Source organism: Tauraco erythrolophus, chromosome 28 (genome assembly GCF_009769465.1).
Source record: "Tauraco erythrolophus isolate bTauEry1 chromosome 28, bTauEry1.pri, whole genome shotgun sequence".
In the NCBI taxonomy this organism is placed as follows: Eukaryota; Metazoa; Chordata; class Aves; order Musophagiformes; family Musophagidae; genus Tauraco; species Tauraco erythrolophus.
Window position 1 is genome coordinate 3103179 of NC_141492.1, and position 19565 is coordinate 3122743.

Here is a 19565-nt window from a genome sequence, read left to right on the forward strand (position 1 = left end):
TGACCTAACCCCTCCTCCAAGGGAGGACAGTGGCGCTTCATCGTGGTCTTGGAAACACCTCAAGCAGTCACTGCTAGAACTTGGCTTTAAAAGCCATTCAGAGCAGTCCTGTCAGTGTCTTACTGGGCAAGACTGCCTTAGTGTTTGGCTACTGGAGTTGTGGAGGTGACTGCAGGGTTGGTGTGACATGACAGAATCTAGACTCCCACTCTGCAGAGCTAAAAAGTCATTTCTGAGGTCACATAGCTGGAAGCTCCAAGAGTCTGTATGTTCCCTCATTTTCCCAGTCTAAAACCACCAGCACTGAATCCGCTCTCCTTTATTTCATGACAGTGTCTGGACTCTGGAGAGAAGTTCTGGTTTCAGGGGGCTTGCTGGCTGCTCCTCTCCTGATGCCTGAATGTCTGCCATGACTGCTGCGTCCCAGGCGAGAGTCAGGAGGGCTGAGGGCACCTGGAACAGAAAAGCCTGTTATTAAGCTAATGTTATACTTTGACCTCATAACATGCTGCATGTGATCACAGACCTGGAAAAACTTACACAGGGCATTTCAGCTAAAAAGGACAGGTGTGAATTTCTGCAAGAAGCTCCTCAGGGGATGCTGCTTTGGGCTTTCTCTTGGTGGCCTCATGCTAGAGCTGCGCTTGCCTCACAGTTGCTGCCTTCCCTCTTTTCCCAGAGTGGGTGCTAAGCCTCTCACAGAGCTGCTGGCACACTACTGTGGCCTGCGTTGGCTACAGGAGGGTAGGTCCTTGCAGTTCCTTCCAGACAGGCTTCCTAACCTTGAGCCAGAAGCCTTCAAGCAGTTATTTGTTTGCTTGAGCTTAAAAAGAAGGGCCAGAGCACAACTCACAGTACTGAGAGCAGAAGACACAAACTTCCCCCTAAGTTATGAGCAGCAGATGACTCTGACAACCTGAAAACTCATGTGGAAGGTACCAGCTATCTTTTTCTTTTGCTTACCAGCCCGCATTCGTTGAAGGCCAAGTTCTCGTCAGTCAATTTGAGACCTCCAGGTCCCAAGAGCTCAAAGGGCAGCCAGTCATCTCTGAGTGCTTCTCTCACAAAGTTGTAGAGCACAGATACAGATTCTCGTGCATAAAAAGTCCCTGCCATGAGAAAACAAGGTGAGATATTGAGAAAGAGTCTGACATTTACCAAATCTACCCTTTTGTGGTAGGTTTCGTGGGGCTCACATACTGATTCTAACTTTATGAACTACTTCAGTGACACAGAAACAGCCCAATTCAGCTGAGAAGTATAAAAGCAGAATCCCCAAAGAAAAATATGATTTTGATTGTTGCAAGCCCCTGCCAGCCTGTAACAAAGAGTGGGGAGAGCCTGAAACGATTTCCAGAGTTCTACTGCAAAATTAGAGGATTTATAATGTTGTATAGCCTGACACCACACAGGCAACCTCATGCTGGTGACTCTAACAAACTGCTCTAATGAGTCCAGCTTGCTCACAGCAGCCTGGGAAGAGCACACTTTAATTAACAACACCTTGAGATTCTTCCCTCTCCACTCAGCCCTGGCTGACAGTCCCAGCCCTGGAGGGCTCGGAGATGGGAACAGCTCTTAGAGAAATGTTACCCCACTCTGATTTTTGTTGGGTTTATTCCTCCAGCTGTGTTCAGCACACCTCAAGCCTGTTTATTAAAGCTCTTGCACGACAAGTATTCTCAGAAGCTTTTAGAGGTGCACAAAGAAAGGGTAAGAAGTCCTTTGACCTTGGAGGATGTATCCATCGGGAAAGCGGACTCGCACCAGGGTGTAGTTGTACTTCCGCATTTCCCTTTGTTCTTCTTTTTCTCGCATGGCTCTCGTCCTCAGCATCGAAGCCTTCTCCACTGCTTCTGTCCTTTGGAGAGAAAGCAATTTTTAGCATGAAGAAGAGGTACAAGACTGATGGCTGGCACCGCGTGCCCCCTGGGCAGTCAGTGCCCGCCCTCTACACCTGCTCACCGGAGCCGTTGCTCTCGTTTGATCTCCTCTGCAGTGAGGTTATAAAAGTCACTGGGCAGCTCGAAGCGAGCAGCTTCAGGTGATGGTTTAAATACACAGAGCTGGCGATCCAGCTGGGCTCTCACAGGCTCAGAGCTTAAAAGCTGCTCTTTGTAATCCCTGAGGTCTTCCAACCTGGTCAGCATTTCTTCCTTCAGTACGTAGTACTCCTCTGTGGTCTCTACAACCAAAAGGACAGGATTTGAGTCTCTTGTTCTTTACACAAGTAACATACGAAATATAAAGGGCAAAGATCTCCAGAAAACGTACTGTCTGAACAGGGAAACTGCAGGGTGAGCGGCTGTTTCTCTTACAGCCTTGGAGTAACAGCCTTTGTTACAGTCTGCGGAGCTCTCGGCAACCAAAGCTGCCTCGCTACCCTCCCCTGGATGTCCCACCACCACTCAAAACTCCTGACTCCTGTTTAATACACTTAGATTTCTTGCCTTGTCCTGGAACAGGCAGTGTTTTTGTCTCAAACCCGATAGCCTGGAAAAATCTGTCTATCCCTTCCAGGCAGCTTATCCTTTCCTGCAAGAAAAGGGAAGAATTTCAATGTAAGTCTGCTCCAGGCGAGGACTTTCCTAGGCAGAGCATCTGCAGGAGTCCTTATCTCACCTGAAACACTTTGTTCTGCAGCTTGATTTTCCGGTACTTCTCCTCCTCTGGATGGAGATAGATATTATCCAAGTATCTGCAGAAAGAGGAATGCACTGCATGGATCAGAGCAGGCACCTCAAGACACACTACCCCAAGGTGTAAGAAGAGATTGAGAGACCTCAACAGTATTTCTCCCAGATAAGAGCTGAAAAACTGAGGAAAGTAAAACACATCAGTGTTTCACGCCTGTGCAGAAAGAAGATGAGGGTGGCTGATCTCAACCAGCAGCTGCCAAACCTCGTGGACTAGTGGACCAACTCTTAAATCATCTCTGAGATGCTGACCTTATTTCAGCTGACAGTTAAGACTGTTCCCAGTGTTTGGCTTTGGTTTTTTCTTCAGAACGTGCCTGGAGCACAGGAAGAAAACCCCCCTTCCCTGCCTGTTAGCCCTGCAGGGAAGGGACAAGCTACGTGCTCGCTCAGCCCCGCTACCGCGGCCCACTTACTTGGCCATGGTCTCCACGCCCACTCGTACTTTCTCCCGGTCCTTATTAAACGTGTGAATCTCCATGATGGAGGCAGCCACCGGGTCTACGGAGAAATACTGGGGGAGAAGGAGAGGAGCTGGTCAGGGGGGGAGCTGACACTACTCTGCACAAAGGGATGTGTGGGTCTGTTGTGGTTTAACCCCGACCAGCAGCTCAGCACCACACTCATTCCCCCGCAGCATGATGGGGGAGAGAAGCAGAAGGGTGTAAAAGTAGGTGGGGGGGGGGAAATGTGGGTGAGACTAAAGACAGTTTGAAGAGGTAAAGCAAAAGCTGTGTGCACGCAAGCAAAGGAATTTATTCACTGCTTCCCAGTTTAGCCATTTCCAGTGTGTAATCAATCCTGTTTTCATCACAAATCTAAACCACAGCACCATCCGAGCTGCTACAAAGAAAATTAACTGTCCCAGCCAAAACCAGTACAGGGACGGAGTTCCCAGTCCCAGCGTTTCCAGCAAGCCAAAGGGAGCGTGCTTGGACAGGCGTTTGTAACGGCTACAGCGGAAGAGCTGCCCTTCAGCGGAAATTCTACAGGGAGAAGGTGGAGGGTTGGAGAGGTCACTGCTGGCGGGGACCCACGCCACAAGCCGAGTTAAAACGGAAGGACAGACGTGGCGCTTACCGACTGGATGGCTTCTCGGACGTGCTCTTCCTTCTTGTCTTTCCTTACCACCGCACCGGTCAGCGGGCAAATGAAGTAGACCCCTGAAACAGAGGGGGCGGCTGCCCCTTCCCTGCCTGGGGAGGCGAGATCCTACGAGACAAAGCCAGGCACCGAACTGGACGCAGGAAGGTTTTGTGTCCCAGCACAGCACGGGACGGAGAGAGCAGCACAGAAGGGCGCTGATCAGGGAGCAGCAGCGTCTCTCATACCTGTTCCTCCACGGAGAACCCTTTCTCGCTGGCAGCTGCCTCGGCCATCAGCTCTTTTCTCACTAGGAGAGACAAACCCGCGTTACGGCGGCGGACGACACAAAGGTTCCGCAGGTTTCAGAGGGCTTCAGACCGCGCGGCACCACCCTGGGGAAGCGAACACCCACCCGGGTGCTCTGTCTCTGCCTGAGAGTCCACAGGTGAGCATGACCCCCGGTTCTGTGATGCTCAAGCAGCTTCTGAAGCCAGCTGTGCCCCAAAACGTCCTCGAGAGCCGCACCCGAGCAGCTGCTGGGATCTCCCTCTCCGGGCTCAGCTTGGAGCTACAACCATCCCAGCCAGCCCCGCCGTCCAGCTGCCCCATCCCTACGCCAGTGCCGCAGCTCCGAGCTCCTACCCTGGTTCTTGATGGCCTCCTGGGAGGAGAGCGGCTTGGCCTTGGGCTTCAGCTCCATGCGGGCCAGCGCGGCGGCCGCCGCCATCTGCGCTTCATCGGTCGGTCCCTGCCGCGGCTTCGGCGCGGGCTCCGCTTTCGGCTTCTCCTTGGGGGCCCTGGGCAGGACGGAGTGGCACAGCTCAGCAGGAGACGGGCTCCCCACTCGTGCCCGGGCCACTGCGCCAAGACGACGACAGCCCCGTAACCGCACCGGCCCGGCCGTGGCCACGGACACGTAACAGCACTTATGGCCCCGGTGCTCCCGGGAGGCAGCTGGGGAACCGGCAGCATCGTTGCCCGGTGAGTGTCGGCTCCCCGTGGGATGGGCAGCTTGGGCACCGCGGTGAGTGTAGGCCACCGGGCGCCATGGCCGGTGGCGTCGGTGCCAGCCCGGTATTCCCGGGCAGCCTCGGCCCGGCACCCCCCAGGCACCGGGGGGCACCGGGCGCAGGACGGCCGCGGACACCTACAGCTGGGCAGAGCGGGCCCGGCTGCCGCCTGGTCAGCCCGGCTCGCCGACGGCAGCGCCCCGCCCCGCCCGGGAACGGCGTCCTCCCCGCGCTGGACCCACCGGTACCGGACGGTCCCCCCGCTACCCCGTACCGGGACGGCTCCGAGAGCTTCTGTCCGGGCCCCGCGCTCTTGAACTTCAGGTCGGCCTTGATCTCCTGGAAGAACTTGCGCATGGCGGCGGGACGGCGACCGGCACCGGGACGGGGACCGCGACCCGCCCACGCTTCCGCCCCGCCCACGGCACCGTCACGGGAAGGGGCGTGGCCATGGCGCGGGCCGTGGCACCGCTCTGCGCTCCCGCCACTCTATGGCGTCCGCGGTCCTCCAGGGCGACCCGAAGGGGCGGCTGCGTGCGAGGGCGGGCCCGGTGCCCCCGCTACCCCCGGATCCCCCCGGCCCCCAGCTCCCCCGGGTTTGCGCCCAGCGCCCCCGCTCCGCAGCCCCCCGGTGCCCCCGGGACGAACCGGCAGCCCCGGCCCGACCAAACCGTGCCCTCGGCAGCAGAGCTCGCCCGGCCCCGGGCTGAGGCAGCCGCCGGCCAACACGGGGAGGTTTTTCTCTCTCCTCGCCTGCCGCCCCCCGCCTGCCCCCTGGGAGCGGGCAGGGGCACAAGGCAGGTCCGAGCAGCCGGCGGGCTCGGGGTTCGAGGGCGGGCACACGCTCCGGCGAGCCGGGAAGCTTCGTGCCAGTTTATTCGCGCGGCACAACTGCTCCTCCGTCTCCTCGTGGGGACGCGGGACAGTCGCTGCCGAGGAAGAGACCCCCCCCGGTCCCCGGAGAGCGAACACGCCGTTGGCAGGATCCAGCGGATGCCCGTCCCAAACTGGGTTCACGCGTTCACCCACGGAGGCGGCAGCTGCGGGAATGGTGCCCTGGCACCGCACCTTTGGTGGCAGCAACTCGGCCGCCAGCCTGGCATCGGCACAGCGACCGGCGCCTGGGCCGCCACTGCGGTACTGGGAACCAGAAACACGCGTCTGGAGGCCGGACCCGCGCCTGCATGGCCATCGGGCACCCCTGCACTGAACCATGGTGCCACCAGGACCTGCGTGCCCACGGGGCAGGAGATGCTGCGGAGAGAACACGGTCCCTGAGACCTGCACGGGGACGGTTTTGCTGTCCCAGTGCCAGTCACGCACCGCAGGCTCTGCACCGCCAGCAAGCCAACGCGCAGCCCGGGATACGGCACAGCCTGCAATAGGGCCCGGCCCGGGATATGGCATGGCCCAGGACACGGCCCAGCCCGGGATATGGCACAGCCCGGGATACGGCACAACCTGGCAGGAGTGAGCGCTCACTTGCAGGGTGATGTGAAGAAACACAGATCCCCCCGACCCTGCTTGCTCCCCAACACCCCTTACTTCCCAAATTCCCTCCTGCCAAGCCCAGAGGAATTCCCCCTCGTCTCCAAAGCAGCCGCACACGTCCCCGTCACGCCGCACTGGGCACTGCCCACAGTCCGTAGGATCATTTAGATTGGAAAAGACCTTTAATTAAGATCATGGAGTTTGTCCCCACTTACCTCCCCCCAGCGCTACAGTCATCCTGTAATAATTTCTGCCCCGGGTGTGGGTTGTGGTTTGTACACGCCTGGCGCTCGCCGGGCACCGGGAGCTCCGGCTGCCGCCGCGGGCGGGTTAAGACCAGGTTAAAAGCACGGCGAGCTTCCAGGCCAGCTCCCGACACCGCTTCACTCCGGCTTCGCTGGTTTAGCACAGGTTTTAGAAGCCAAGGTAGATAAAGCGGGTCTAACTCTGTCCCCGAGGGGGCTCTCACTGGTGGCCCTGTCCTCGTCCCGAGGACACTTCCCACCCACCCCAGGCCAGGTGGGGTTCGGTCCCACCGGGATGGCCCCTCGGCCCCAGGGTGCAGGGGAAGGCGCCCCTGGTCGCGGCGCTGGCAGCGCTCTGGCAGGGTTTTGGCTGAGCTGGCGCAGTGACAGAGCCACATCCCCAGGCCGGGGGGGCCAAAGTGGTGGCATGGGATGGGGCACGGGACAGGGCGAGGGCAGAGCTCACGCTCAGGGGCAAACCCCTCCCCTGAAATCCCCCACGTGCCCCTGCCCCGGACCCCAGCCCTGTCCTCTCTGGCCCTACAGCTGCTCAGCCTGGCCCAGCCCCAGTCTCCACCCTATAGCCCTGACCCCCACCCTATAGCCCTGTCCCTCACCCTATAGCCCTGATCCCCTCCCTATAACCCTGTCCCTCACCCTATAGCCCTGGCCCCTACCCTATAGCCCTGTCCCTCACCCTATAGCCCTGATCCCCTCCCTATAGCCCTGTCCCTCACCCTATAGCCCTGACCCCTTCCCTATAGCCCTGTCCCTCACCCTATAGCCCCATGTCCCCCCCACAGCCTCACCGCCCCCCGGCCCCTCACCCCAACACGCCCCCCCGGCCCCCTCCCCCGCCCCCTCTAGCCCCGCCCCTCAGCTCCGCTCTCCTCGGCGCCTCTGGCGGCGCAGCCCAATCCCGTTATCCCGCCGTGCCCTCGCCTCGCTCCCATTGGACGAGACAGCGGAGCGACGCGGCGCCGAGCCAACGGAAGCTGGCGCCGCGGGCGGGGGCGGGACATCCTGCGGGCCGGGCCGTCGCCGCCCCGCTGCCCGGTGCTGCCCGCGGCCTGGGCCTCCGCCGCCGCCGCCCCGCCCTGCGGCCGCCATGCCGCACAGCTTCAAGCCCGGAGACCTCGTCTTCGCCAAGATGAAGGGGTACCCGCACTGGCCGGCCCGGGTGAGACCGCGGGGCCGCGCTGGCGGCGGGACGCGGCGGGGCGGGGGGCGGCCCGGGCCGGACTGGGCCCGGCCCGAGATCCCGTACCGGGATGAGGGGCCGGTACCGGGATGGGGACACGCACCGGCTCCCGTCCTGGGCTGGGGGGCGCATACCGGGATGGAGATGCCATAACGGTACCCACACCGGTACGGGGATCCGGTACCGGCACGGGGCCCCCTGTACCGGGATGGAGATGCCATAACGGTACCCACACCGGTACGGGGGTCCGGTGCCGGCACGGCGTCCCCTGTACCGGGATGGGAGACCTGATACCAGCGCCTGTCCCGAGATGGGCGCCCGGTAGCGGCATGAGGGACTTATACCAGCACCTATACTGGGATGGAGATCCCGTAACGGTGCCCATACCGGGATGGGGACCCGGTGCTGTCATGGGCTGTCCCATACCGGGATGGGGCACCCGTACCGGAATCTGTCCCGGGATGTGGACCTTAAGGGGCCTGTACCAGCACCCGTACTGGGATGGGGAGTCCTATCCCAGCACCTGTACTGGGTTGGAACATCCCATACCGGGATGGGAGCTCTCATACCAGCACCTGTACTGGGATGGAGACCTGGTACCAGAATGGGCTGTCCTGTACCGGGATGGGTGGTCCCATTCCATCACCCATAGTGGGATGGGGACCCAGTATAGGAATGGGGCGTTCTGTACCAGATGGGGGACCCAGTGTCTTCAGCTGTACTGGGATGAGGGCTCAGTACTGGCACAGATCCTGTACGGGCACCTATGCTGGGATGGGAGCCCAGTACTGGGATGGGGTCCTGCACTGGGAAGGGGATTCCCACGCCAGCACCCATACTGGAACTGGGGTTTTATCCCAGGAGGGGGAGTGCCATGTTGGCACCTGTACCAGGATGGAGAAACCTGAACTGGGGCAGGGATCCGGGACTGGAATTGGGGTCCTATGCTGGTACCTGTATTGGGAGGTGATCCGACACCAGGCTGGGGCACCTGTGCTGGCACCTGCACCAAGGGAGGAATAGAGGTTCCAAACTGGTGCCTGTACCTGGCAAGAGCTGTGGGGGACCCCTCATCAGGAGGGTGTCTGACAGCCCTGTGCAAGAGGACCCCTGGACCCCACTTCTGCCCTGATGGCCCCCTGAGCCCTCCCTTTTCACCTGCACCCAGGGGAGACCCTGACCCCCTTGCGGGGGGTAACTGCATGGGGCCTCAGCCCTGCTTCACCCACCGGGACCCCTGGCCTGGGGACCTTCTCCCATACTGGGGTGACCCCTGCCACCCCCCTCCCCACAGACCCCCATCCTCCGCTGCACCCTGGGACCCTGGTGCTCCAGGCACTCCACGGGGGTGTCCCTCACAGCCCACCCCCTGCCCCAGCATCCCAGAGGAGTCCTGCCCTTCGCCCTCCATCCTCATCCTCCCACTGCCCAGCAGAGTCCTGCCCCTCCAGAGATTCCCCTTTCCCCTTCCCAGCTCCCCGCCTGGACGTCATCCACTCTGCTCTCTGACTGGGGGGGGACAGAGCAGGGTCTGGGGCTGTGTCCCTTGTTGGGGATGGGGGGGCACACGGTGGGGATGGGGGGGGGGGGGGTCACACGGTGGGGACGGTGCGCGAATGTGACGCATGTGGGGGGCTGCGGCCGAGCGCTCGCGAGGTGCAGGATTGGAGCGTGCTGGTGCGGTTTGGGGGGGTGATGGAGGACACGTGGTGGGGGACGACTGGTCCCACTGGCCAGGTGGTGTTGTTGTGCCGTGGTGGTGCCTGGAAGAGACCCGGGGGAGCGGGGGCCGGTGTCTGATGTGCTCGTGAGGGGAGCACGAGGTGGCTCGGGGGCTCGGGCGGGGGTCTGTGGCCATCCCCGCTGGCAGCTGAGCACGAGGCGTGTTCGTCCGCTGAAGGTGTCCGATGGGAAGAGGTGGAAACCGTGTGGGATCGGGGCCGGCAGGTACCGGGGAGGCTCAGGGTGCTGGAGACGACGATGCATGGCTACACTACACCGTGAGATCTGGGATGCCATCCCCGTGCTGTCGTGGCTGGCCTGGCGCCGAGAGGACTCGGTCGTTCCGGGAGAGCCCTCGCACCGCCGGCGTCTGCAGCCCCTCCTGCTTTAGCTCGCTTGCTCTTTTGGGGAAGGCTCCCCCCGCTCCCGAAGACCTCCCCAGCATGCGGGGCAGCCCCCACGCACCCCGAGGCTCCCGCCTGCGGCTCTGCCCGCAGCCCAGACCACATGGAGCGGACAGACGGGCGCTGGAGCCGCCGCGTAGGAAGAAGACGGGGTGACCCACGCGCCCCGCTCGCAACGGGGCTTTTTCTGCGGCCGGTCTCCAGCCAGGAAGGACTCTCAGTCGGAGCCATCACCCCCTGCTTCGGGCTGGAGGGGGCTTCCCTCGGGCGTCCCACCCCGAGGCGGCTGGCGCGATGGATCTCTGGGGAGTAGCACGAGGCCCCGCGTTCCCCTGGGTGCTGAGCCCGGTGGTGGAGAGACGACCTCGCGCCGAGCTCCAGCCGTGGAGCCGCCGTGCCGGATCCCTTCTGTTACTCTTCTAGAGATCCCGCTGGGCCCCGACGCCGCAGCGGGACCCTCGTGTGTAGCAAAGTCCCCTTCCAGGTGCTTTCTTGCCGTGCTTGCCTCCAAGCGGGGCGCGGGTGCCGGAGGCCGACGCTGCTAGCCGGGGCTGACGTGCCTGGCAGAGAACATGCCCAAGCTGCTCTCTCTGACCACCTCCTGCTTTGGGTTTCCTTTCAGATCGATGACATCGCGGACGGCGCCGTGAAACCCCCACCGAACAAGTACCCCATCTTCTTCTTCGGCACCCACGAGACGTAAGCGCTGCCTCGCCCCCCTCGCCGGGCTTTGCCCCGCCGCCTCTGCTCCGGGCTCACCTCTGCTTTGTTTCTCTCCAGCGCCTTCTTGGGCCCTAAAGATCTCTTCCTTTACGAAAAATATAAAGACAAATATGGGAAACCAAACAAGAGAAAAGGCTTCAACGAGGGGTTGTGGGAAATCCAGAACAACCCTCACGCCAGTTACAGTGCCCCTCCGGTGAGTGCGGGCCTCGCGCGGCGGGGGGGCAGCGAGGACGTGGGCTGCCGGCGCCTCCATCTCTCCTTTCCTCCGAGTTGCTCTCCTTTTTTTTCTGCTTCTCATTGCTACGGTGCCTACGCGCTTCCAGCTGGCAGATCGGCTTGCTCGGGGCTGGAGTAGCTTCCCTTCCCTGCCCTCTTCTTTCCTGAGGGAGTCGGCCCTCCTCCTCCTCCTCCTCTGGAGGAAGATGCCTTTGCCCCACCTTCGAGGTGGAACCAGGGGATGTGCTTTGTGCCACTTGCCCAAAACTGCCGAGGATTTCGTTGTCTGAGCTAGAACTTGAGGCTTGCTTGTCCCCGGCTCCCGGACCTATGCGCCAACGGGTCCGCTATCCCCTTCTTCATCTGTTTCCGAGGTCCTGAGCCAAAAGCTGCTGGGCTGCTTCTTCAGCAGGCTTCAGAGCAGGCCAGGAGACGACTCTTTGCTGTCCATTGCTTGCGTGGCCGTTTCGTAACCGTAATTGTGTGATACAATTTGTTGTGTAGCGATCTACAAAGAAGGCGTCCAAAGCAGCTTCGTAGGCAGTTGGTCTGAAGAGGCAGAGGAAGGTTTTTAAGGTGAGCTACAAGGACGAGGTGGTCTGGAGGTAGGCAGGCCCAGGGAATGAGCCCCCCGGGCCGTGCCGCTGGTGGTGCAGGAGAGAGGACGTGATTTGAGTAGCTGCAGGAGATGGTCAGACCCAGGACTGCAGATGTAGGGTAAGGTGAGACCACAGAGGTGCTTGAAAACCTGGAGAACTTGGGCGTGTTGGGCGGGAGGTTGGTGATGGTGAGGGAGGCAGCACCTGCTTTGTCGCGGGACTTCACCATGGACTCCCAGCAGGGGTAAGAAACCTGTTGGTGAAGCACCTGCTGTGACTGAGGGACCGAGGCGATGCCAACGGCCCCAGCAAGGCTGAGCGTTGGCCAACGCCAACTGTGTTTTGTGGCCAAAACGCCTGGAGGAGCAGAAGAAGACACTGAAGTAGAGGTCTTTTTTGGTTTTGTGACCTAAATGAAGGAGGTGCCAGGAACAGTCAAGGATGAGGAGAGGCTTTCCAGCAGAAAGGCTCCAGCATTGGAAGAATCTCAGCTCTAGAAAACCCCTTGGGTGCCATGTCCTTGCGTGAGGAACCTCATGGTGGGCTGGTGAGAAGCCACAAGACCTTCCCTACATGGGAGTGAGGGAGCAGGACGCAAGAGATCCCAACTGGGAAGAGCGGTGGCTGCCACGCTGGACTTCTTGTGTGGACCTTTCCCTGTGGGGAAGGTGTGTGATGTGCTGTGGGGTGAAGCCATCTGAGAAGGAAGAGAGGCCTGACCCGAGTCAAGGGCTGATGCCAGCCCACCGGAGGAGAGCGGCTGCTCCTTGATGCTGGAGGAGAGGCTGAAGCCCTGCTTGTCTGGCGCCGTTAGGGCAGAGGAGGGCTGGGGTCTGGGCCCAGGAGGGGCTGTCGGGTCTGGGCTTCTCCGGGGGTCTTTGGCAGAGCGTGAGGATCGGGAGGAGAAGGGAGCAAGGTGGCAGCAGTGGGTGGAAGCTGAGCTGGGGGATGCAGAGGGAAGGTGTTGCTAGTGGTCTTGGAATGGGGCGTGAGGGGCTTTGAGAAGGGGGTGCAGGGGAATTAGAAGGGGATTTGTCCTCGTTGAAGGGCTGGTCACATTGTCCCCCTGCCCCAGAGCCACGCTGAAGGGTTCTGTGCTGGGAGGGGACGCTGCCCCACGCTTCTCTGCACGCACACCTCTGCTCAGCGCTGCCGTCCGTCGCTTGTCACCCTTTTGTGCCCCTTCTCCTCTCCCCTGACACACCACAGGCCCCTCGGGGGGATAACACAGCTCTCTTCTCTGCTGTCTTTAGCCTGCGAGCTCCTCAGACAGCGACGTTCCCGAGAACGACCCGATGGGAGGAAGCGACGGAGGTGACGATGAGGAAGACGCTGCCATGGCTGCGGTCGCCACAGAGAAAATGGAAAGCGATGAGGACTCGGATCGAGGCAGCGACCACAGTGGGCTCAAGCGAAAGTCACTGGCTATGAAAGTGAGTGTGGGCTGAGGTGGTTCCACGCAGCGGGGACGGGAGGGTGTCCTGGTCAGGAGGACACCGATACAGTCCATGGGTCCACCACGGAGCTTCACCTTCCATCCACCGTGCAGCGTGTCAGACCCACCGTGGCAGGAGGTGGTGAAGAAACCAACTCCCTCTGGGTTCTCGGGTGGGAAATGGGGTTCAGTCCATGTTGGGGGGTCTCGCAGCTGTCTCATGTTGTCTGTGAGATGGTGAGATGGCCAAGTCCTGGTGTGGTTTGCAGCCTGGAGGAGAAAGCAGAGCTGCAGATCTCTTCTGAGTGCACGTGGCTGCTCTCACAAGGCCGGTTGGGAAGAGCCAGGCAAAGCCCTTTCCTGGGAAGAGCTGGGCAAAGCCCTTTCCCAGCAAGCGTTGGCTCTCTGTTGTGGGTGGAGGGGGAGTGGGCTTCTCTCACGTTGTCACTTCTCGAATATCAGATGCCGGTGGCAAAACGACCTCGGAAATCCTCCAGTGACCTGGATCAGGGCAGCCCTTCCCTGTCAGAAGAGGAGAACTCGGAAACGTCTTCCGAGTCGGAAAAAAACAGTGACCAGGTGAGCGGGTTTTGGGATACACTTATGGAAGCTGGCAGGGTGGTGGGTAAAGGGCTGTAGGAAGAGCATCACTGTCTGGGAGGGTGGGCAACGGCTTGAGGGAACCTGACTGGCTTCTGAACCGTTGTGAGACTGTTCCCTATTTCTTCCTATCTGTGTTTTCCTCCAGGACTTCACTCCTGAGAAAAAGCCAGTGGCCAGGGCTCCCCGGAGGATGCCAGCAGCAGGGAGGAAGAAGAAGGTAAAAGTGGGAAGGAAGCTGGAGAGGAGCCTGGGGTCTGCGCTGCCTGGAGTGGGGCTGGGGGGTCTGGGCTCTGCCAGAGGCTGGGTGTGGGCTCAGTGCTAGGAGGGACCTGGCTGCTGCCCCAGTGGCCTGGTTGTGCCCTGTGCTGCTGTGTTTCGGGGCACACTGCTGGGCTGCTGCCACCCTCCCGCTCCCACCCCACCCTGTGCCTGCAGAAAGTGGAGTCCGGTTCCGACTCAGACTCCAAAGTGGACTCGGATTTGGAAGTGGGAAATGCGACTGTGGACATGACCAAGTCGGACTCCAACTCCGATTCGGACTCGGATGTGTCTGTGAAGAAGGCTCCACGGGGCAGGAAGCCAGGTAACGCCGAGGAAGCTTCTTACACCACCGCTGGGTCACTGCTGGCTGCCTCAGGGGACTGGAGACCATGTGAGGTTGGGGGTTCCTGAGGCTCTGGGGTCCCCTTGTGTTGTGGACATCTTCCAGCCCTTCTGCCTTGCAGTTTGGGGCTGTTTTAACAGAGGGACAACCAGGGCTCCTGCTGAACATCTCATCGTTGTCTTGCAGCTGAGAAACCCCCTCCCAAGCCCCGTGGCAGGAAACCGAAGCCCGAGCGTGTCCCGACCAGCTCCAGCAGTGACAGGTGAGATCGGCTGGGACCCCGTCACCCTTGGGGCTGGGCTGGAGGGTCACCCACCGCCCCTCCGCACACGGGGTCCAAGCGTGCTCTGTCCTTCGCAGTGACAGCGATAGCGACGTGGACCGCATCAGCGAGTGGAAGAGGCGAGATGAAGAACGACGGCGGGAGCTGGAGGAGAAGAGGAAGAGGGAGCAGGAGGAAGAGATCCGTCGACTCCGGGAGCAGGAGAAAGAGGAGAAAGAGAAGAGGAAGGAGAAAGCGGAGAAGAGCGAGGAGATGCACTCGGACTCAGACAGCAGTGCAGAGGATGAAGTGGCCAAAAAAGGCCGGAAAGGTCGAGCCAAGGCCCCGTCCTCCTCGGACTCTGAACTGGAGCTGGAGAAAGAGGTGAGTACAGAGCCATGGGGAGCTGGGGACAAATAGGCAGCCCATCCTCTCAGGTCAGGTCAGCAGGGACCTCCAGGAGCAGCAGGGACCTGCTGTCCCGGTCTTGCATTACCCTGGGATGGCCCATGGAGCACAGGGAAGGGTTGTGTCCATAGGCACATCCATGCCTTGTAAGCAGGAGCTCTTCTGGCTTGGGATGCCCCATCCAGCTGTGGGTCTCGCATCCCCATGATGCTCTTCCTCTCACCACACTCATCAGATTTGCTCCACTGCCCTCCTTGGAGCTTGGAGAGCATCAGCCGGATTCTGCTGGAGCACAGGGAAGGGTTGCAGAGGGCTCAGAGGAGCCGTGCTGCCTGTGGGGAGAGGCAAGGTCACCCTTATAGCCTGGTGAATTCCTCCCTGCGGAGGGGGAGCCAGGAAAGCAGCCTGAAGATCTTGAGGTCTGGCAGGACGCGTGGGTAACTGCAGGCTGGGTGGGCCACTTTGGGTGCCGGGATATTTTCTTTCGGAGCAGCGCGCTGCTGTGCTGCAGCCCGAATTCTTTTCCATCCCGTGGGGGGGATGCCCCCAATCCCAAACTGACTTGCAGCAGTGGTGCCCTGGGTGCTGGATCGTGCCCAGCCGGGGCACCGTCTCCCTCCCGCAGCGGGGAGGGCTCTGCCGCTCTCGCCTGCATTGTTCTCTCCTCCAAGGTAAAGAAGCCGGCGAAGAAGCAGCCCTCGGAGTTGTCAAGGAAACCGAATCAGAAGGAGAAGAGAGGCCGAGCAGAGGAGAAACCACGGAACAAGTCAGCATCTCCCCTGCCCGCAGCGGGGCTTTCTTCCTCTGGGGCCGGGGCCGTTCCTCTGCTGCTGCCCAGCCCCCCGGCTGACACCCCGGGGTGGGGATGGGGCTCCCCCTGGCGCTGCCCCTGGGCCAGCAGCGCCCATGGAGGGGCCAGGCTGTTTCCCCTCTTGTCTCCTAGAGCCGAAGGGGCTGCAGGAGGGTGTTGGGGGGCACCAGGCTGAGCTTCCCTGGTGTTTCCTGCCTCGTAAGGGGAGATCCTTGGGGTATCACTTTGGGGTTTTGTCTTTCTGCAATTCTGGGAAGCTGGGGCACGGGGGAGCTGCCATCTCAGGGCTCCTGTCCGCCTGCGAGTGTGGAGATGTGTGTGAAAGCGTGGGTGGAGCGCGGCAGGGCTCTGCTGCCTGGCTCGTGCTGTCGGGCAGGCGGGGGGGGGATGCACCGATGTGTGCCCTCACCCTTCTTCTTAGCCCAGCGGCAAGCGGGTGGTTTCACCCGAATGATCGTCCCTCTTTCCTGTTCCTCCCACAGGCCTTTGAAAGTGGAACGAGGCCGAAAGAAATCTGACCTGATCCCCGAAAGGAGGGTGGAGAAGAAAAAGGGTGAGAGAGCCGTTGCTTGCCATCGCAGAGGGGAGGAGAGGGAGAGAAGGGATCCAGGGCTAGTTCCCCCATCACAGGGAAGGGGAAGGATCTTTCCCACAGGGATCGGTGTGGTTGTACTGGGGCCCTTCCCAGCGCTGTTGTGGCCCCAGCATCATGTTAGAAAGTTATTTACAGGGTGTGCAGAGGTGATGACCTTCACTATATACATCCCCTCCCGATCTTGGCACACCCCAACCCATCTTCTTCAGAGAGGCCCCTGGGCTTGGAGATGCAGGTGGAAACCAAACCCTTGATGGGGGGAGAGGTCCCAGGCTCTGGGCAGTGCCGTGCGCTCCTCTGGTGGCCTGATGTCTCGACCTGTCTCTTTTGCTGTTCCAGAACCCACAGTCGAAGAAAAACTTCAGAAGCTTCACAGCGAGATCAAGTTTGCCCTGAAAGTGGATAACCCGGTGAGTGTCCCAGAGCGTTGGCCTGGCCTGGGAGGTCCCTGCTTGTGTCCTCGGCCACCGTGGGAGTCTTGCCTGGCTGTGATATCTGGTGGTGCTCGGCCCAGCTGAGCCTCCTCTTCCCTTTCTGGATGCTGGGTGGCATTAGGGGACTGTGCTTCACACAGCGCTGCCCCAGGTACCCACAGAGAGACTTCCAGGCAGCTTCTGATCTTGGTGCCATCCTTGCAGGACATCAAGCGATGTCTGAACGCACTAGAGGAGCTGGGCACGCTCCAGGTCACCTCTCACATCCTCCAGAAGCACACCGACGTGGTGGCTACGCTGAAAAAGGTAGGGCAGAGGGCTGAGTCCCTGCCTGGAGGCAGCGAGCGAGCCTGCTTGGGCCACCCTGGCAACGAGGGTGTCCCTCCTCCCTCTTTCTGGTGCAGATCCGTCGCTACAAGGCAAACAAGGATGTGATGGAGAAAGCTGCCGAAGTCTACACCCGGTTGAAGTCGCGTGTGCTGGGACCAAAGATGGAGGCAATCCAGAAAGCCAACAAAGCTGGACCTGAGAAGGACAAGGGGGAGGCGGAGAAGGGCCAGGAGAAGCTGTCGGGAGGGGAGACACGGAATGAGAAGGGGGAAGAGGAGACAAATGCTGGTAACGCTCCCTGCATGTCTCAGGGCGGTTCCCTGCTCTGTCCGGGCACGTAGCGATCCCGAGGCCCTCCACAGGGCACGGCACATCCCGCTGGGGACACAAACAGGGACACAGTGGGGACTGGGGACATGAATAGGGGGTGGCTCTTGACCTCGATGGCAGAGGGGATGGGCAGCCATGCATGGCACCTGCAGTCCCTCGTCTGCTGGAGTGCCAAGAGTGGGAAAGGACTGAATATGGACTGCTCGCGGCAGTGAGAGCAGAGGGCAAACCTTGGCGCCCACGCCCTGGATTTGGGTGCCTCTGGGCTGAGTTTTGGCTCAGGCTGGCTCCTCGCTGCCAGCTTGAGTGCTGGTCCAAGGCACTGGGGAGATGGAGGAATGCGGAGACGCCCTTGGACGCTGGCTCAGGCTCTTGCGCAGGCAGCTGGTGACTGAGATCTTCCACCCTCGGAGCCGAGTCGCTGCCTGGGGACGTTCTGGTGATGCTGCAAGAGCCTTCCAGAGGAGCTGGTGGGGAAAATCCACTCCGACGCCTGTCTCTGGGCTTGGGGGATGGAGTCTTAGGGGCCATTCTTGTAGCTACCGGGGTCAGGCCACACCTGGGGTCCCCTCGGTCTTGGCTGGGTGTCCCTTGCCTGGGTGGGAACAACCTGTGGCCGTGGGTCCTCAACTTTCCCAGCCCCTCATGGGTCAGGATGGATGAGATCCGACACGGTGACCTGAGTGTCTGAGCCTCTCTCTTCTCTTTAGACTTGTCAGGTCCTGTGAATGGTGAATCCCTGTCCCAAAAAGCAGAGGGCACAGAGGAGAAGGACAAAAGCCAAGGGCCGGGAGCTGGAGAGGCAGAGGCATCCGCCGAGGAGACCCACAACAAGTGAGCGTGTGAGGGACAGAGCTGGGGGGCTTGGAATCCCCCTGGGTCCCTGCATGTGACACAATCCCAGGTGGGCTCTTGCATGGATGATTTGGGGGGTGGTCTTCTGAGTTGTGTCAGGTTTTTCCCAGCTTGGGAAGGATCCTGGGGTGGGGACAGGGGCTGCCGCGGGCAGGGGATGGCAGACGGGCAGAGGAGACCCTCGCTGAGATGCCTGTGCTCTCCCCCAGCAGCGTGCAGGACTATCCCAAGGGCGAGCGAGCCGGGCCGGAGCGGGAGAGGGCTCGCGGGGAGTCGGAGGCTGTGGATGACGTGGAGGAGAGCTGAGGAAGGGGCTCCTGCCCAGAGGAGGAGGAAGAGGAGGCAGAGGGGCTGCGAAGGGAGACCGGCCTCTGCCTCGTCCCCTGCTTGAGTTTCTTCACTAAGTCACACAGTAGCTGATGTCCCAAGTCTTGTCCTGTGCCCCCGCCCCGCGAAAGCACCGAGCGCGGGGGGGGCTGTGCTGGTTGTCTGTATTTGTCTCCTCTTTTTTGTTTCGTTTTGGGTTTTTTCGTTTGTTTTTTTTTGTTTTGTTTTATTTTTCCCTCCTCCCTCATTTCTTGTGATTTCAAGCGACATGAAATGAATATAAAGGGTTTTTTAATGAAAAGCACCAGGAGCCCTAGTGTCTGTTTCTTGAGGCATCGCTGACTGTGACGAGGGGAAGGGCAGGAGCATCCCCCTGCCCACAGCTGGGACTGGAAAATGCCCCCATGGATCCCCCCCCCATTCCTCTGGCCCTGGCCCAGGGGTGACCCTCTCCTCAAACAGAGGCAGCAGGGCTGGGCACCATCTTTTGGGTAAAAAAAGAGTAAAATAGCGTGTTCTCTCCTATCTTAGCCAGGGAGGGACCGAACCGGGGGCAGCATCTGGCTGCGCACTGGGCAGCGTTTCCGTCTGTCTGTCTGTCTGCTCTTTTGCAAAGATCCGAAGCTTTTTGTACATGTAAAATAAAAACGACGCTCCCGGCTCAACCAGACACTGCGTCCTCGAGTGCTGTTTGTGCCGGGGAGGGGGGAGGATGCCCTGACCGCCCCCCCTGCTCCCGCTTCGAGGCCGCTGTTGCCGTAACTCGGCCCTGGGGAGAGGCTGGTTGGTTTTTATTTCCCAGGGTTGATTTCATGCTCCAACTCTCCATAAACAAAACCCAAATAAAACCCCTTCCCAAAAAAAAAAAAGCCCCATGTGCCTCTTGCCCAATTCCTGGGAAGCAGGAGGGGGGGAGATGGGGTGAGGTGGGTACTGCTGCCCGCTGCGGGACCAGGGGCTCAGCCCCATCCTCGGGCTGGGGAAGACATGGAGAAAAGTGGGGGGGTGACCCAGATGCCAACCCTGGGGAAGGTGGATGGGGGCACAGGGATGTGTCACTGCGCCCCGGGAGGGGCTGGTTAAGCCCCGTGGTGCCCCAGCAAGGGGCTCGTGTGAGCCCCCCGCCCCATTGGGACATTGCTCTGGGTAGGGGGTAGTTAAAGGTGGATATGAGG

General features: G+C 60.6%; 2 protein-coding genes across 5 annotated transcripts; one reads left to right on the forward strand and one right to left on the reverse strand.

Moving 5' to 3' along the window:
* Positions 1-316: 316 nt before the first annotated feature.
* Positions 317-5170, reverse strand: UBXN6 (UBX domain protein 6). The gene is made up of 11 exons (XM_086627701.1): positions 5067-5170; positions 4425-4579; positions 4028-4089; positions 3777-3908; positions 3113-3210; positions 2623-2698; positions 2451-2535; positions 1966-2185; positions 1731-1861; positions 964-1109; positions 317-453 (listed from the first exon to the last, which is right to left on the reverse strand). Exons 1-11 carry the CDS (start codon positions 5147-5149, stop codon positions 325-327), a joined length of 1317 nt encoding a protein of 438 aa, XP_086483827.1. The 5' UTR covers positions 5150-5170; the 3' UTR covers positions 317-324.
* A 2463-nt stretch (positions 5171-7633) lies between these two features.
* On the forward strand, positions 7634-18597 carry HDGFL2 (HDGF like 2). Of its 4 annotated transcripts, none has more exons than XM_086627653.1 (16): positions 7634-7708; positions 10478-10554; positions 10636-10774; positions 12650-12835; positions 13294-13410; positions 13580-13651; positions 13870-14017; positions 14225-14300; positions 14399-14684; positions 15380-15474; positions 16002-16072; positions 16454-16524; positions 16753-16854; positions 16953-17166; positions 17919-18042; positions 18273-18597. In XM_086627653.1, the coding sequence occupies exons 1-16, from the start codon at positions 7637-7639 to the stop codon at positions 18367-18369; spliced, it is 1947 nt and encodes a 648-aa protein (XP_086483779.1). In that variant the 5' UTR covers positions 7634-7636; the 3' UTR covers positions 18370-18597. The 4 variants fall into 4 exon arrangements, with proteins under 4 accessions (XP_086483779.1, XP_086483776.1, XP_086483777.1 ...); XM_086627650.1 differs by having other exon boundaries at positions 12650-12829; XM_086627651.1 differs by having other exon boundaries at positions 12650-12829; positions 18276-18597.
* Positions 18598-19565: the final 968 nt, after the last annotated feature.